The sequence below is a fragment of the Stegodyphus dumicola genome, chromosome 8 (genome assembly GCF_044657685.1).
Source record: "Stegodyphus dumicola isolate Sdum_Otavi_A_Nest chromosome 8, ASM4465768v1".
Taxonomy (NCBI): domain Eukaryota; kingdom Metazoa; phylum Arthropoda; class Arachnida; order Araneae; family Eresidae; genus Stegodyphus; species Stegodyphus dumicola.
Window position 1 is genome coordinate 167,079,959 of NC_140775.1, and position 19,420 is coordinate 167,099,378.

General features: G+C 35.5%; 1 protein-coding gene across 1 annotated transcript; it reads right to left on the bottom strand.

Annotated features, from left to right (window-relative positions):
* Positions 1-11,444: 11,444 nt before the first annotated feature.
* LOC146996020 (uncharacterized) lies at positions 11,445-17,837 on the bottom strand. The gene is made up of 4 exons (XM_085823043.1): positions 17,498-17,837; positions 15,497-15,808; positions 13,506-13,799; positions 11,445-11,809 (listed from the first exon to the last, which is right to left on the bottom strand). The coding sequence occupies exons 1-4, from the start codon at positions 17,820-17,822 to the stop codon at positions 11,460-11,462; spliced, it is 1,281 nt and encodes a 426-aa protein (XP_085679169.1). The 5' UTR covers positions 17,823-17,837; the 3' UTR covers positions 11,445-11,459.
* Positions 17,838-19,420: the final 1,583 nt, after the last annotated feature.

The window sequence follows — 19,420 nt, forward strand, 5'->3', positions numbered from 1 at the left end:
TTAACTTAATTCACTTTGCGCATTTGAACGTTAAATAGAAAGTATGCGATTGACGTTAAATAACTTTTCCGGTTACATAACGTACAAAATATTTAAGAAATATCGTGTGGTAAGTTACAAAGAATCTCTTTTGTGGTATCAATTAATATGTTATGTACAAATGTCTTATTAGACAGTTGCATCTACCACAATTAAAAGTGTTAATCTTGGAAGAAATTAATAGTAAGGTAATATTTAAAAGAAATAGGAAGTTTTGAGATCGAAGTTTTAAAATATACCTCCTCAATTCGATCTATACGGAAATTCAGTTCTTATGAAATACTTGACTAATTAGTTTTTAAAAAACTGTTAAAATTAATGAGACAGAAGTCTAGAATTGAAATAATCAGAAAAAAGAGATCTAACCGCAAACTTAACATATTATAGTTTACCCGAAAGGAAATCGAATGGGAAGATATTTAAAATTCACGGAAATGTAGATTTAATTAATATACCAGGAAGATAATAATATTTCAGAATTTAAGCTGGTTGGATATATATGACATTTATATCAAATATCTATCTGTGTCAAGTTCATGGTGTTAGGTCAGAGAGCAAGCTTTAAAATCCGGAACAAATTATTCGCACAGATGTCCAATTACGTGTTCTTCCTCAGGCTTGTTGTAATCTGTTTAAAAGGGATCAAAGTATTTCAACTCTAGTTAAATGCGTTTCGGACATTAAAATAAAAGAAGAAATGGTGTATATTATGAAATTCTTAATCACCTAGTGAAATTAAGGGTAATTATATGTTGTTTCTCTACGTAGATTGAAACATCTGGCAAATTCACAAAATAGATTGAGCTGCATATCTTAATATATATTACCGTTTAACTGATTTGAGTCTCGCTGCATAGGTATAAATTACTTGCACTAAATTCGTCAGTTGCGTTAAATATACTGTTAATATCAAGTAATATTGAGCAGACAATTCGTACAAGCTAAGCACGTCTGAAAAAAAAAACGGACTATTTAGAAGTCGAAATTATTTACCGATTTACTGAGGCAGACTTGCACTCGAGCAGGAACGATAGCTAAATATTAAAAATTTCGAGAATAAAAATTACTTTAAAACTTATTCAGAAATATTTTTAAAAATGAAATGAGAAAGAACGTTTTTCGGTGTCTATTGCATACACATATCAATAGAGTTAGAATGTATTTTGGACAGTGTTGCGGTTCCGAGTGACCACTGAGAATCCAAGAAAAGATTTCATGAATCGCAATCGATTGAAATTAAAGGTAACAAAAAGATGATGCCGTTTAGAAAGCTTTTCCGGCTAGATAGGAATTACTGTAGGATAAAGCAATTAATAGCGTAATCAGGGTTTTGCGTAAAGCGCTTGTAATAATATAGAACTCAAAGTAGGATTATGTTTAAAATTCATTATGTTTTTGAATGAAATAGGACAATAGGACGGAACTGCATACTTCCAGCGGCAGCCGCGGCTGCGGCAGCGGCGGCGGCAGCGGCATCAGCTCCTTCGCCTTGTCTTCCAGGTCCACGTCCTCCTGCAGCAGCAGAAGCAGCAGCGGCACCGCCAGCACCCTCTCCACCTCTGCCTCCGTAACCACCTCGTCCAGCAGCGGCTGCAGCAGCAGCAGCCATAGCGGCAGCAGCAGCTCCAGCGTCTCTTCCTTCACCGCCTGCACCACGTCCTGCTCCACCGGCAGATGCAGCAGCAGAAGCACCGCCTTCACCTTCGTAGCCACGACCGTATCCTCTGCCTCCATACACTTTAAAAGACACGAACATTTTATTTAAGGGTCAATCAACGTTAGTAAACATACTAAATATTATTCATAATTTGATGAACAATCGTTTCGAAATTTTTCCACACAGTTAAGTTAGGAAACGGACAATTGTTGAAAACAATATTTTCAACTTTGAATTTTTCGGCCATAAAATCACATGATGTTGGGATAAATAATAAAATTTTGTTTTTCGTGCGTGACATTCTCGTAAATGTTAACTTAATTCACTTTGCGCATTTGAACGTTAAATAGAAAGTATGCGATTGACGTTAAATAACTTTTCCGGTTACATAAGGTACAAAATATTTAAGAAATATCCTGTGGTAAGTTACAAAGAATCTCTTTAGTGGTATCAATTAATATGTTATGTACAAATGTCTTATTAGACAGCTGCATCTACCACAATTAAAGGTGTTAATCTTGGAAGACATGAATAGTAAGGTAATATTTAAAAGAAATAGGAAATTTTGAGATCGAAGTTTTAAAATATACCTCCTTAATTCGATCTATACGGAAATTCAGTTCTTATCAAATACTTCACTAATTAGTTTTTAAAAAACTGTTAAAATTAATGAGACAGAAGTCTAGAATTGAAATAATTAGAAAAAAGAGATCTAACCGCAGACTTAACATATTATAGTTTACCCGAAAGGAAATCGAATGGGAAGATATTTAAAATTCACGGAAATGTAGATTTAATTAATATACCAGGAAGATAATAAAATTTCAGAATTTAAGCTGGTCGGATATATATGACATATATATCAAATATCTATCTGTGTCAAGTTCATGGTGTTAGGTCAGAGAGCAAGCTTTAAAATCCGGAACAAATTATTCGCACAGATGTCCAATTACGTGTTCTTCCTCAGGCTTGTTGTAATCTGTTTAAAAGGGATCAAAGTATTTCAACTCTAGTTAAATGCGTTTCGGACATTAAAATAAAAGAAGAAATGGTGTATATTATGAAATTCTTAATCACCTAGTGAAATTAAGGGTAATTATATGTTGTTTCTCTACGTAGATTGAAACATCTGGCAAATTCACAAAATAGATTGAGCTGCATATCTTAATATATATTACCGTTTAACTGATTTGAGTCTCGCTGCATAGGTATAAATTACTTGCACTAAATTCGTCAGTTGCGTTAAATATACTGTTAATATCAAGTAATATTGAGCAGACAATTCGTACAAGCTAAGCACGTCTGAAAAAAAAAACGGACTATTTAGAAGTCGAAATTATTTACCGATTTACTGAGGCAGACTTGCACTCGAGCAGGAACGATAGCTAAATATTAAAAATTTCGAGAATAAAAATTACTTTAAAACTTATTCAGAAATATTTTTAAAAATGAAATGGGAAAGAACGTTTTTCGGTGTCTATTGCATACACATATCAATAGTGTTAGAATGTATTTTGGACAGTGTTGCGGTTCCGAGTGACCACTGAGAATCCAAGAAAAGATTTCATGAATCGCAATCGATTGAAATTAAAGGTAACAAAAAGATGATGCCGTTTAGAAAGCTTTTCCGGCTAGATAGGAATTACTGTAGGATAAAGCAATTAATAGCGTAATCAGGGTTTTGCGTAAAGCGCTTGTAATAATATAGAACTCAAAGTAGGATTATGTTTAAAATTCATTATGTTTTTGAATGAAATAGGACAATAGGACGGAACTGCATACTTCCAGCGGCAGCCGCGGCTGCGGCAGCGGCGGCGGCAGCGGCATCAGCTCCTTCGCCTTGTCTTCCAGGTCCACGTCCTCCTGCAGCAGCAGAAGCAGCAGCGGCACCGCCAGCACCCTCTCCACCTCTGCCTCCGTAACCACCTCGTCCAGCAGCGGCTGCAGCAGCAGCAGCCATAGCGGCAGCAGCAGCTCCAGCGTCTCTTCCTTCACCGCCTGCACCACGTCCTGCTCCACCGGCAGATGCAGCAGCAGAAGCACCGCCTTCACCTTCGTAGCCACGACCGTATCCTCTGCCTCCATACACTTTAAAAGACACGAACATTTTATTTAAGGGTCAATCAACGTTAGTAAACATACTAAATATTATTCATAATTTGATGAACAATCGTTTCGAAATTTTTCCACACAGTTAAGTTAGGAAACGGACAATTGTTGAAAACAATATTTTCAACTTTGAATTTTTCGGCCATAAAATCACATGATGTTGGGATAAATAATAAAATTTTGTTTTTCGTGCGTGACATTCTCGTAAATGTTAACTTAATTCACTTTGCGCATTTGAACGTTAAATAGAAAGTATGCGATTGACGTTAAATAACTTTTCCGGTTACATAAGGTACAAAATATTTAAGAAATATCCTGTGGTAAGTTACAAAGAATCTCTTTAGTGGTATCAATTAATATGTTATGTACAAATGTCTTATTAGACAGCTGCATCTACCACAATTAAAGGTGTTAATCTTGGAAGACATGAATAGTAAGGTAATATTTAAAAGAAATAGGAAATTTTGAGATCGAAGTTTTAAAATATACCTCCTTAATTCGATCTATACGGAAATTCATTTCTTATCAAATACTTCACTAATTAGTTTTTAAAAAACTGTTAAAATTAATGAGACAGAAGTCTAGAATTGAAATAATTAGAAAAAAGAGATCTAACCGCAGACTTAACATATTATAGTTTACCCGAAAGGAAATCGAATGGGAAGATATTTAAAATTCACGGAAATGTAGATTTAATTAATATACCAGGAAGATAATAAAATTTCAGAATTTAAGCTGGTCGGATATATATGACATATATATCAAATATCTATCTGTGTCAAGTTCATGGTGTTAGGTCAGAGAGCAAGCTTTAAAATCCGGAACAAATTATTCGCACAGATGTCCGATTACGTGTTCTTCCTCAGGCTTGTTGTAATCTGTTTAAAAGGGATCAAAGTATTTCAACTCTAGTTAAATGCGTTTCGGACATTAAAATAAAAGAAGAAATGGTGTATATTATGAAATTCTTAATCACCTAGTGAAATTAAGGGTAATTATATGTTGTTTCTCTACGTAGATTGAAACATCTGGCAAATTCACAAAATAGATTGAGCTGCATATCTTAATATATATTACCGTTTAACTGATTTGAGTCTCGCTGCATAGGTATAAATTACTTGCACTAAATTCGTCAGTTGCGTTAAATATACTGTTAATATCAAGTAATATTGAGCAGACAATTCGTACAAGCTAAGCACGTCTGAAAAAAAAAACGGACTATTTAGAAGTCGAAATTATTTACCGATTTACTGAGGCAGACTTGCACTCGAGCAGGAACGATAGCTAAATATTAAAAATTTCGAGAATAAAAATTACTTTAAAACTTATTCAGAAATATTTTTAAAAATGAAATGGGAAAGAACGTTTTTCGGTGTCTATTGCATACACATATCAATAGAGTTAGAATGTATTTTGGACAGTGTTGCGGTTCCGAGTGACCACTGAGAATCCAAGAAAAGATTTCATGAATCGCAATCGATTGAAATTAAAGGTAACAAAAAGATGATGCCGTTTAGAAAGCTTTTCCGGCTAGATAGGAATTACTGTAGGATAAAGCAATTAATAGCGTAATCAGGGTTTTGCGTAAAGCGCTTGTAATAATATAGAACTCAAAGTAGGATTATGTTTAAAATTCATTATGTTTTTGAATGAAATAGGACAATAGGACGGAACTGCATACTTCCAGCGGCAGCCGCGGCTGCGGCAGCGGCGGCGGCAGCGGCATCAGCTCCTTCGCCTTGTCTTCCAGGTCCACGTCCTCCTGCAGCAGCAGAAGCAGCAGCGGCACCGCCAGCACCCTCTCCACCTCTGCCTCCGTAACCACCTCGTCCAGCAGCGGCTGCAGCAGCAGCAGCCATAGCGGCAGCAGCAGCTCCAGCGTCTCTTCCTTCACCGCCTGCACCACGTCCTGCTCCACCGGCAGATGCAGCAGCAGAAGCACCGCCTTCACCTTCGTAGCCACGACCGTATCCTCTGCCTCCATACACTTTAAAAGACACGAACATTTTATTTAAGGGTCAATCAACGTTAGTAAACATACTAAATATTATTCATAATTTGATGAACAATCGTTTCGAAATTTTTCCACACAGTTAAGTTAGGAAACGGACAATTGTTCAAAACAATATTTTCAACTTTGAATTTTTCGGCCATAAAATCACATGATGTTGGGATAAATAATAAAATTTTGTTTTTCGTGCGTGACATTCTCGTAAATGTTAACTTAATTCACTTTGCGCATTTGAACGTTAAATAGAAAGTATGCGATTGACGTTAAATAACTTTTCCGGTTACATAACGTAGAAAATATTTAAGAAATATCGTGTGGTAAGTTACAAAGAATCTCTTTTGTGGTATCAATTAATATGTTATGTACAAATGTCTTATTAGACAGCTGCATCTACCACAATTAAAAGTGTTAATCTTGGAAGAAATTAATAGTAAGGTAATATTTAAAAGAAATAGGAAGCTTTGAGATCGAAGTTTTAAAATATACCTCATTAATTCGATCTATACGGAAATTAAGTTCTTATCAAATACTTGACTAATTAGTTTTTAAAAAACTGTTAAAATTAATGAGACAGAAGTCTGGAATTGAATAATCAGAAAAAGAGGTCTAACCGCAAACTTAACATATTATAATTTACCCGAAAGGAAATCGAATGGGAAGATATTTAAAATTCACGGAAATGTAGATTTAATTAATATACCAGGAAGATAATAAAATTTCAGAATTTAAGCTGGTCGGATATATATGACATATATATCAAATATCTATCTGTGTCAAGTTCATGGTGTTAGGTCAGAGAGCAAGCTTTAAAATCCGGAACAAATTATTCGCACAGATGTCCAATTACGTGTTCTTCCTCAGGCTTGTTGTAATCTGTTTAAAAGGGATCAAAGTATTTCAACTCTAGTTAAATGCGTTTCGGACATTAAAATAAAAGAAGAAATGGTGTATATTATGAAATTCTTAATCACCTAGTGAAATTAAGGGTAATTATATGTTGTTTCTCTACGTAGATTGAAACATCTGGCAAATTCACAAAATAGATTGAGCTGCATATCTTAATATATATTACCGTTTAACTGATTTGAGTCTCGCTGCATAGGTATAAATTACTTGCACTAAATTCGTCAGTTGCGTTAAATATACTGTTAATATCAAGTAATATTGAGCAGACAATTCGTACAAGCTAAGCACGTCTGAAAAAAAAACGGACTATTCAGAAGTCGAAATTATTTACCGATTTACTGAGGCAGACTTGCACTCGAGCAGGAACGATAGCTAAATATTAAAAATTTCGAGAATAAAAATTACTTTAAAACTTATTCAGAAATATTTTTAAAAATGAAATGGGAAAGAACGTTTTTCGGTGTCTATTGCATACACATATCAATAGTGTTAGAATGTATTTTGGACAGTGTTGCGGTTCCGAGTGACCACTGAGAATCCAAGAAAAGATTTCATGAATCGCAATCGATTGAAATTAAAGGTAACAAAAAGATGATGCCGTTTAGAAAGCTTTTCCGGCTAGATAGGAATTACTGTAGGATAAAGCAATTAATAGCGTAATCAGGGTTTTGCGTAAAGCGCTTGTAATAATATAGAACTCAAAGTAGGATTATGTTTAAAATTCATTATGTTTTTGAATGAAATAGGACAATAGGACGGAACTGCATACTTCCAGCGGCAGCCGCGGCTGCGGCAGCGGCGGCGGCAGCGGCATCAGCTCCTTCGCCTTGTCTTCCAGGTCCACGTCCTCCTGCAGCAGCAGAAGCAGCAGCGGCACCGCCAGCACCCTCTCCACCTCTGCCTCCGTAACCACCTCGTCCAGCAGCGGCTGCAGCAGCAGCAGCCATAGCGGCAGCAGCAGCTCCAGCGTCTCTTCCTTCACCGCCTGCACCACGTCCTGCTCCACCGGCAGATGCAGCAGCAGAAGCACCGCCTTCACCTTCGTAGCCACGACCGTATCCTCTGCCTCCATACACTTTAAAAGACACGAACATTTTATTTAAGGGTCAATCAACGTTAGTAAACATACTAAATATTATTCATAATTTGATGAACAATCGTTTCGAAATTTTTCCACACAGTTAAGTTAGGAAACGGACAATTGTTCAAAACAATATTTTCAACTTTGAATTTTTCGGCCATAAAATCACATGATGTTGGGATAAATAATAAAATTTTGTTTTTCGTGCGTGACATTCTCGTAAATGTTAACTTAATTCACTTTGCGCATTTGAACGTTAAATAGAAAGTATGCGATTGACGTTAAATAACTTTTCCGGTTACATAACGTACAAAATATTTAAGAAATATCCTGTGGTAAGTTACAAAGAATCTCTTTAGTGGTATCAATTAATATGTTATGTACAAATGTCTTATTAGACAGCTGCATCTACCACAATTAAAAGTGTTAATCTTGGAAGAAATTAATAGTAAAGTAATATTTATAAGAAATAGGAAGTTTTGAGATCGAAGTTTTAAAATATACCTTCTTAATTCGATCTATACGGAAATTAAGTTCTTATCAAATACTTCACTAATTAGTTTTTAAAAAACTGTTAAAATTAATGAGACAGCAGTCTAGAATTGAAATAATCAGAAAAAGAGGTCTAACCGCAAACTTAAGATATTATAGTTTACCCGAAAGGAAATCGAATGGGAAGATATTTAAAATTCACGGAAATGTAAATTTAATTAATATACCAGGAAGATAATAAAATTTCAGAATTTAAGCTGGTTGGATATATATGACATATATATCAAATATCTATCTGTGTCAAGTTCATGGTGTTAAGTCAGAGAGCAAGCTTTAAAATCCGGAACTAATTATTCGCACAGATGTCCAATTACGTGGTCTTCCTCAGGCTTGTTGTAATCTGTTTAAAAGGGATCAAAGTATCTCAACTCTAGTTAAATGCGTGTCGAACATTAGAATAAAAGAAACAATGGTGCATATTATGAAATTCTTAATCACCTAGTGAAATTAAGGGTAATTATATGTGGTTTCTCTACGTAGTTTGAAACATCTGGCAAATTCACAAAATAGATTGAGCTGCATATCCTAATAGATATTACGGTTTAACTGATTTGAGTCTCGCTGCAGAGGTATAAATTATTTGCACTAAATTCGCCAGTTGCGTTAAATATACTGTTCATATCAAGTAATATTGAGCAGACAATTCGTACGAGCTAGGCACGTCTAAAAAAACGGACTATTTAGAAGTCGAAATTATTTACCGATTTACTGAGGCAGACTTGCATTCGAGCAGGAACGATAGCTAAATATTAAAAATTTCGACAATAAAAATTTCTTTAAAACTTATTCAGAAATATTTTTAAAAATGAAATAGGAAAGAACGTTTTTCGGCGTCTATTGCATACACATATCAATAGAGTTAGAATGTATTTTGGACAGTGTTGCGGTTCCGAGTGACCACTGAGAATCCAAGACATGAATTCATGAATCGCAATCGGTTGAAAATAAAGCTAACAAAAAGAGGATGCCGTTTAGAAAGCTTTTCCGGCTAGATAGGAATTACTGTAGGATAAAGCAATTAATAGAGTAATCAGGGTTTTGCGTAAAGCGCTTGTAATAATATAGAACTCAAAGTAGGATTATGTTTAAAATTCATTATGTTTTTGAATGAAATAGGACAATAGGACGGAACTGCATACTTCCAGCGGCAGCCGCGGCTGCGGCAGCGGCGGCGGCAGCGGCATCAGCTCCTTCGCCTTGTCTTCCAGGTCCACGTCCTCCTGCAGCAGCAGAAGCAGCAGCGGCACCGCCAGCACCCTCTCCACCTCTGCCTCCGTAACCACCTCGTCCAGCAGCGGCTGCAGCAGCAGCAGCCATAGCGGCAGCAGCAGCTCCAGCGTCTCTTCCTTCACCGCCTGCACCACGTCCTGCTCCACCGGCAGATGCAGCAGCAGAAGCACCGCCTTCACCTTCGTAGCCACGACCGTATCCTCTGCCTCCATACACTTTAAAAGACACGAACATTTTATTTAAGGGTCAATCAACGTTAGTAAACATACTAAATATTATTCATAATTTGATGAACAATCGTTTCGAAATTTTTCCACACAGTTAAGTTAGGAAACGGACAATTGTTGAAAACAATATTTTCAACTTTGAATTTTTCGGCCATAAAATGACATGATGTTGGGATAAATAATAAAATTTTGTTTTTTGGTGCGTGACATTCTCGTAAATGTTAACTTAATTCACTTTGCGCATTTGAACGTTAAATAGAAAGTATGCGATTGACGTTAAATAACTTTTCCGGTTACATAAGGTACAAAATATTTAAGAAATATCCTGTGGTAAGTTACAAAGAATCTCTTTAGTGGTATCAATTAATATGTTATGTACAAATGTCTTATTAGACAGCTGCATCTACCACAATTAAAGGTGTTAATCTTGGAAGACATGAATAGTAAGGTAATATTTAAAAGAAATAGGAAATTTTGAGATCGAAGTTTTAAAATATACCTCCTTAATTCGATCTATACGGAAATTCAGTTCTTATCAAATACTTCACTAATTAGTTTTTAAAAAACTGTTAAAATTAATGAGACAGAAGTCTAGAATTGAAATAATTAGAAAAAAGAGATCTAACCGCAGACTTAACATATTATAGTTTACCCGAAAGGAAATCGAATGGGAAGATATTTAAAATTCACGGAAATGTAGATTTAATTAATATACCAGGAAGATAATAAAATTTCAGAATTTAAGCTGGTCGGATATATATGACATATATATCAAATATCTATCTGTGTCAAGTTCATGGTGTTAGGTCAGAGAGCAAGCTTTAAAATCCGGAACAAATTATTCGCACAGATGTCCAATTACGTGTTCTTCCTCAGGCTTGTTGTAATCTGTTTAAAAGGGATCAAAGTATTTCAACTCTAGTTAAATGCGTTTCGGACATTAAAATAAAAGAAGAAATGGTGTATATTATGAAATTCTTAATCACCTAGTGAAATTAAGGGTAATTATATGTTGTTTCTCTACGTAGATTGAAACATCTGGCAAATTCACAAAATAGATTGAGCTGCATATCTTAATATATATTACCGTTTAACTGATTTGAGTCTCGCTGCATAGGTATAAATTACTTGCACTAAATTCGTCAGTTGCGTTAAATATACTGTTAATATCAAGTAATATTGAGCAGACAATTCGTACAAGCTAAGCACGTCTGAAAAAAAAAACGGACTATTTAGAAGTCGAAATTATTTACCGATTTACTGAGGCAGACTTGCACTCGAGCAGGAACGATAGCTAAATATTAAAAATTTCGAGAATAAAAATTACTTTAAAACTTATTCAGAAATATTTTTAAAAATGAAATGGGAAAGAACGTTTTTCGGTGTCTATTGCATACACATATCAATAGAGTTAGAATGTATTTTGGACAGTGTTGCGGTTCCGAGTGACCACTGAGAATCCAAGAAAAGATTTCATGAATCGCAATCGATTGAAATTAAAGGTAACAAAAAGATGATGCCGTTTAGAAAGCTTTTCCGGCTAGATAGGAATTACTGTAGGATAAAGCAATTAATAGCGTAATCAGGGTTTTGCGTAAAGCGCTTGTAATAATATAGAACTCAAAGTAGGATTATGTTTAAAATTCATTATGTTTTTGAATGAAATAGGACAATAGGACGGAACTGCATACTTCCAGCGGCAGCCGCGGCTGCGGCAGCGGCGGCGGCAGCGGCATCAGCTCCTTCGCCTTGTCTTCCAGGTCCACGTCCTCCTGCAGCAGCAGAAGCAGCAGCGGCACCGCCAGCACCCTCTCCACCTCTGCCTCCGTAACCACCTCGTCCAGCAGCGGCTGCAGCAGCAGCAGCCATAGCGGCAGCAGCAGCTCCAGCGTCTCTTCCTTCACCGCCTGCACCACGTCCTGCTCCACCGGCAGATGCAGCAGCAGAAGCACCGCCTTCACCTTCGTAGCCACGACCGTATCCTCTGCCTCCATACACTTTAAAAGACACGAACATTTTATTTAAGGGTCAATCAACGTTAGTAAACATACTAAATATTATTCATAATTTGATGAACAATCGTTTCGAAATTTTTCCACACAGTTAAGTTAGGAAACGGACAATTGTTCAAAACAATATTTTCAACTTTGAATTTTTCGGCCATAAAATCACATGATGTTGGGATAAATAATAAAATTTTGTTTTCGTGCGTGACATTCTCGTAAATGTTAACTTAATTCACTTTGCGCATTTGAACGTTAAATAGAAAGTATGCGATTGACGTTAAATAACTTTTCCGGTTACATAACGTACAAAATATTTAAGAAATATCGTGTGGTAAGTTACAAAGAATCTCTTTTGTGGTATCAATTAATATGTTATGTACAAATGTCTTATTAGACAGCTGCATCTACCACAATTAAAAGTGTTAATCTTGGAAGAAATTAATAGTAAGGTAATATTTAAAAGAAATAGGAAGCTTTGAGATCGAAGTTTTAAAATATACCTCATTAATTCGATCTATACGGAAATTAAGTTCTTATCAAATACTTGACTAATTAGTTTTTAAAAAACTGTTAAAATTAATGAGACAGAAGTCTGGAATTGAATAATCAGAAAAAGAGGTCTAACCGCAAACTTAACATATTATAATTTACCCGAAAGGAAATCGAATGGGAAGATATTTAAAATTCACGGAAATGTAGATTTAATTAATATACCAGGGAGATAATAAAATTTCAGAATTTAAGCTGGTTGGATATATATGACATTTATATCAAAGATCTATCTGTGTCAAGTTCATGGTGTTAAGTCAGAGAGCAAGCTTTAAAATCCGGAACTAATTATTCGCACAGATGTCCAATTACGTATTCTTCCTCAGGCTTATTGTAATCTGTTTAAAAGGGATCAATGTATTTCAACTCTAGTTAAATGCGTTTTGGACGTTAAAATAAAAGAAACAATGGTGCATATTATGAAATTCTTAATCACCTAGTGAAATTAAGGGTAATTATATGTTATTTCTCTACGTAGTTTGAGATATCTGGTAAATTCACAAAATAGACTGAGCTGCATATCCTGATAGATATTACGGTTTAACTGATTTGGGTCTCGCTGCAGAGGTATAAATTATTTGCACTAAATTCGTCAGTTGCGTTAAATATACTGTTAATATCAAGTAATATTGAGCAGACAATTCGTACAAGCTAAGCACGTCTTTAAAAAACGGACTATTTAGAAGTCGAAATTATTTACGGATTTACAGAGGCAGACTTGCACTCGAGCAGGAACGATAGCTAAATATTAAAAATTTCGACAATAAAAATTACTTTAAAACTTATTCTGAAATATTTTTAAAAATGAAATGTGAAAGAACATTTTTCGGCGTCTATTGCATACACATATCAATAGAGTTAGAATGTATTTTGGACAGTGTTGCGGTTCCGAGTGACCACTGAGAATCCAACAAAAGATTTCATGAATCGCAATCGCTTGAAATTAAAGGTAACAAAAAGATGATGCCGTTTAGAAAGCTTTTCCGGCTAGATAGGAATTACTGTAGGATAAAGCAATTAATAGCGTAAACAGGGTTTTGCGTAAAGCGCTTGTAATAATATAGAACTCAAAGTAGGATTATGTTTAAAATTCATTATGTTTCTGAATGAAATAGGACAATAGGACGGAACTGCATACTTCCAGCGGCAGCCGCTGCTGCGGCAGCGGCATCAGCTCCTTCGCCTTGTCTTCCAGGTCCACGTCCTCCTGCAGCAGCAGAAGCAGCAGCGGCACCGCCAGCACCCTCTCCACCTCTGCCTCCGTAACCACCTCGTCCAGCAGCGGCTGCAGCAGCAGCAGCCATAGCGGCAGCAGCAGCTCCAGCGTCTCTTCCTTCACCGCCTGCACCACGTCCTGCTCCACCGGCAGATGCAGCAGCAGAAGCACCGCCTTCACCTTCGTAGCCACGACCGTATCCTCTGCCTCCATACACTTTAAAAGACACGAACATTTTATTTAAGGGTCAATCAACGTTAGTAAACATACTAAATATTATTCATAATTTGATGAACAATCGTTTCGAAATTTTTCCACACAGTTAAGTTAGGAAACGGACAATTGTTGAAAACAATATTTTCAACTTTGAATTTTTCGGCCATAAAATCACATGATGTTGGGATAAATAATAAAATTTTGTTTTTCGTGCGTGACATTCTCGTAAATGTTAACTTAATTCACTTTGCGCATTTGAACGTTAAATAGAAAGTATGCGATTGACGTTAAATAACTTTTCCGGTTACATAAGGTACAAAATATTTAAGAAATATCCTGTGGTAAGTTACAAAGAATCTCTTTAGTGGTATCAATTAATATGTTATGTACAAATGTCTTATTAGACAGCTGCATCTACCACAATTAAAGGTGTTAATCTTGGAAGAAATTAATAGTAAAGTAATATTTAAAAGAAATAGGAAGTTTTGAGATCGAAGTTTTAAAATATACCTTCTTAATTCGATCTATACGGAAATTAAGTTCTTATCAAATACTTCACTAATTAGTTTTTAAAAACTGTTAAAATTAATGAGACAGCAGTCTAGAATTGAAATAATCAGAAAAAGAGGTCTAACCGCAAACTTAAGATATTATAGTTTACCCGAAAGGAAATCCAATGGGAAGATATTTAAAATTCACGGAAATGTAAATTTAATTAATATACCAGGAAGATAATAAAATTTCAGAATTTAAGCTGGTTGGATATATATGACATTTATATCAAAGATCTATCTGTGTCAAGTTCATGGTGTTAAGTCAGAGAGCAAGCTTCAAAATCCGGAACTAATTATTCGCACAGATGTCCAATTACGTGTTCTTCCTCAGGCTTATTGTAATCTGTTTAAAAGGGATCAAAGTATTTCAACTCTAGTTAAATGCGTTTTGGACGTTAAAATAAAAGAAACAATGGTGCATATTATGAAATTCTTAATCACCTAGTGAAATTAAGGGTAATTATATGTTATTTCTCTACGTAGTTTGAGATATCTGGTAAATTCACAAAATAGACTGAGCTGCATATCCTGATAGATATTACGGTTTAACTGATTTGGGTCTCGCTGCAGAGGTATAAATTATTTGCACTAAATTCGTCAGTTGCGTTAAATATACTGTTAATATCAAGTAATATTGAGCAGACAATTCGTACAAGCTAAGCACGTCTATAAAAAACGGACTATTTAGAAGTCGAAATTATTTACGGATTTACAGAGGCAGACTTGCACTCGAGCAGGAACGATAGCTAAATATTAAAAATTTCGACAATAAAAATTACTTTAAAACTTATTCAGAAATATTTTTAAAAATGGAATGTGAAAGAACATTTTTCGGCGTCTATTGCATACACATATCAATAGAGTTAGAATGTATTTTGGACAGTGTTGCGGTTCCGAGTGACCACTGAGAATCCAAGAAAAGATTTCATGAATCGCAATCGGTTGAAATTAAAGGTAACAGAAAGATGATGCCGTTTAGAAAGCTCTTCCGGCTAGATAGGAATTACTGTAGGATAAAGCAATTAATAGCGTAATCAGGGTTTTGCGTAAAGCGCTTGTAATAATATAGAACTCAAAGTAGGATTATGTTTAAAATTCATTATGTTTTTGAATGAAATAGGACAATAGGACGGAACTGCATACTTCCAGCGGCAGCCGCGGCTGCGGCAGCGGCGGCGGCAGCGGCATCGGCATCAGCTCCTTCGCCTTGTCTTCCAGGTCCACGTCCTCCTGCAGCAGCAGAAGCAGCAGCGGCACCGCCAGCACCCTCTCCACCTCTGCCTCCGTAACCACCTCGTCCAGCAGCGGCTGCAGCAGCAGCAGCCATAGCGGCAGCAGCAGCTCCAGCGTCTCTTCCTTCACCGCCTGCACCACGTCCTGCTCCACCGGCAGATGCAGCAGCAGAAGCACCGCCTTCACCTTCGTAGCCACGACCGTATCCTCTGCCTCCATACACTTTAAAAGACACGAACATTTTATTTAAGGGTCAATCAACGTTAGTAAACATACTAAATATTATTCATAATTTGATGAACAATCGTTTCGAAATTTTTCCACACAGTTAAGTTAGGAAACGGACAATTGTTCAAAACAATATTTTCAACTTTGAATTTTTCGGCCATAAAATCACATGATGTTGGGATAAATAATAAAATTTTGTTTTTCGTGCGTGACATTCTCGTAAATGTTAACTTAATTCACTTTGCGCATTTGAACGTTAAATAGAAAGTATGCGATTGACGTTAAATAACTTTTCCGGTTACATAACGTACAAAATATTTAAGAAATATCCTGTGGTAAGTTACAAAGAATCTCTTTAGTGGTATCAATTAATATGTTATGTACAAATGTCTTATTAGACAGCTGCATCTACCACAATTAAAAGTGTTAATCTTGGAAGAAATTAATAGTAAAGTAATATTTATAAGAAATAGGAAGTTTTGAGATCGAAGTTTTAAAATATACCTTCTTAATTCGATCTATACGGAAATTAAGTTCTTATCAAATACTTCACTAATTAGTTTTTAAAAAACTGTTAAAATTAATGAGACAGCAGTCTAGAATTGAAATAATCAGAAAAAGAGGTCTAACCGCAAACTTAAGATATTATAGTTTACCCGAAAGGAAATCGAATGGGAAGATATTTAAAATTCACGGAAATGTAAATTTAATTAATATACCAGGAAGATAATAAAATTTCAGAATTTAAGCTGGTTGGATATATATGACATATATATCAAATATCTATCTGTGTCAAGTTCATGGTGTTAAGTCAGAGAGCAAGCTTTAAAATCCGGAACTAATTATTCGCACAAATGTCCAATTACGTGGTCTTCCTCAGGCTTGTTGTAATCTGTTTAAAAGGGATCAAAGTATCTCAACTCTAGTTAAATGCGTGTCGAACATTAGAATAAAAGAAACAATGGTGCATATTATGAAATTCTTAATCACCTAGTGAAATTAAGGGTAATTATATGTGGTTTCTCTACGTAGTTTGAAACATCTGGCAAATTCACAAAATAGATTGAGCTGCATATCCTAATAGATATTACGGTTTAACTGATTTGAGTCTCGCTGCAGAGGTATAAATTATTTGCACTAAATTCGCCAGTTGCGTTAAATATACTGTTCATATCAAGTAATATTGAGCAGACAATTCGTACGAGCTAGGCACGTCTAAAAAAACGGACTATTTAGAAGTCGAAATTATTTACCGATTTACTGAGGCAGACTTGCATTCGAGCAGGAACGATAGCTAAATATTAAAAATTTCGACAATAAAAATTTCTTTAAAACTTATTCAGAAATATTTTTAAAAATGAAATAGGAAAGAACGTTTTTCGGCGTCTATTGCATACACATATCAATAGAGTTAGAATGTATTTTGGACAGTGTTGCGGTTCCGAGTGACCACTGAGAATCCAAAACATGAATTCATGAATCGCAATCGGTTGAAAATAAAGCTAACAAAAAGAGGATGCCGTTTAGAAAGCTTTTCCGGCTAGATAGGAATTACTGTAGGATAAAGCAATTAATAGAGTAATCAGGGTTTTGCGTAAAGCGCTTGTAATAATATAGAACTCAAAGTAGGATTATGTTTAAAATTCATTATGTTTTTGAATGAAATAGGACGGAACTGCATACTTCCAGCGGCAGCCGCAGCTGCGGCAGCGACGGCGGCAGCGGAATCAGCTCCTTCGCCTTGTCTTCCAGGTCCACGTCCTCCTGCAGCAGCAGAAGCAGCAGCGGCACCGCCAGCACCCTCTCCACCTCTGCCTCCGTAACCACCTCGTCCAGCAGCGGCTGCAGCAGCAGCAGCCATAGCGGCAGCAGCAGCTCCAGCGTCTCTTCCTTCACCGCCTGCACCACGTCCTGCTCCACCGGCAGATGCAGCAGCAGAAGCACCGCCTTCACCTTCGTAGCCACGACCGTATCCTCTGCCTCCATACACTTTAAAAGACACGAACATTTTATTTAAGGGTCAATCAACGTTAGTAACCATACTAAATCTTATTCATAATTTGATGAACAATCGTTTCGAAATTTTTCCACACAGTTAAGTTAGGAAACGGACAATTGTTCAAAACAATATTTTCAACTTTGAGTTTTTCGGCCATAAAATGACATGATGTTGGGATAAATATTAAAAGTTTGTTTTTCGTGCGTGACATTCTCGTAAATGTAAATTAATTTACTTTGCGCATTTGAACGTTAAATAGAAAGTATGGGATTGACGTTAAATAACTTTTCCGGTTACCTAACGTACAATATATTTAAGAAATATCGTGTGATAAGTTAGAAGTAATCTCTTCAGTGGTATCAATTAATATGTTATGTACAGATGTCTTATTAGACAGTTGCATCTACCACAATTAAAAGTGTTAATTATGGAAGAAATTAATAGTAATGTAATATTTAAAAGAAATAGGAAGTTTTGAGATCGAAGTTTTAAAATATACCTCCTTAATTCGATCTATACGGAAATTAAGTTCTTATCAAATACTTGACTAATTAGTTTTTAAAAAACTGTTAAAATTAATGAAAAAGAAGTCTAGAATTGAAATAATCAGAAAAAGAGATCTAACCACAAACTTAACATATTATAGTTTACCCGAAAGGAAATCGAATGGGAAGATATTTAAAATTCATGGAAATGTAGATTTAAAGGAATATACCAGGAAGATAATAAAATTTCAGAATTTAAGCTGGTTGGATATATATGACATATATATCAAATATCTATCTGTGTCAAGTTCATGGTGTTAAGTCAGAGAGCAAGCTTTAAAATCCGGAACTAATTATTCGCACAGATGTCCAATTACGTGGTCTTCCTCAGGCTTGTTGTAATCTGTTTAAAAGGGATCAAAGTATTTCAACTCTAGTTAAATGCGTTTTGGACGTTAAAATAAAAGAAACAATGGTGCATATTATGAAATTCTTAATCACCTAGTGAAATTAAGGGTAATTATATGTTATTTCTCTACGTAGTTTGAGATATCTGGTAAATTCACAAAATAGACTGAGCTGCATATCCTGATAGATATTACGGTTTAACTGATTTGGGTCTCGCTGCAGAGGTATAAATTATTTGCACTAAATTCGTCAGTTGCGTTAAAAATACTGTTAATATCAAGTAATATTGAGCAGACAATTCGTACAAGCTAAGCACGTCTATAAAAAACGGACTATTTAGAAGTCGAAATTATTTACGGATTTACAGAGGCAGACTTGCACTCGAGCAGGAACGATAGCTAAATATTAAAAATTTCGACAATAAAAATTACTTTAAAACTTATTCAGAAATATTTTTAAAAATGAAATGTGAAAGAACATTTTTCGGCGTCTATTGCATACACATATCAATAGAGTTAGAATGTATTTTGGACAGTGTTGCGGTTCCGAGTGACCACTGAGAATCCAAGAAAAGATTTCATGAATCGCAATCGCTTGAAATTAAAGGTAACAAAAAGATGATGCCGTTTAGAAAGCTTTTCCGGCTAGATAGGAATTACTGTAGGATAAAGCAATTAATAGCGTAATCAGGGTTTTGCGTAAAGCGCTTGTAAT

Coding starts and splice junctions, on each gene's coding strand:
- LOC146996020 (XM_085823043.1), bottom strand. CDS start 17,822: ATGTTCGTGTCTTTTAAAGTGTATGGAGGCAGAGGATACGGTCGTGGC. Junction 15,809..17,497: donor AGCTGCGGCTGCCGCTGGAA/GTATGCAGTTCC, acceptor TGTCTTTTAAAG/TGTATGGAGGCAGAGGATAC. Junction 11,810..13,505: donor AGCAGCGGCTGCCGCTGGAA/GTATGCAGTTCC, acceptor TGTCTTTTAAAG/TGTATGGAGGCAGAGGATAC.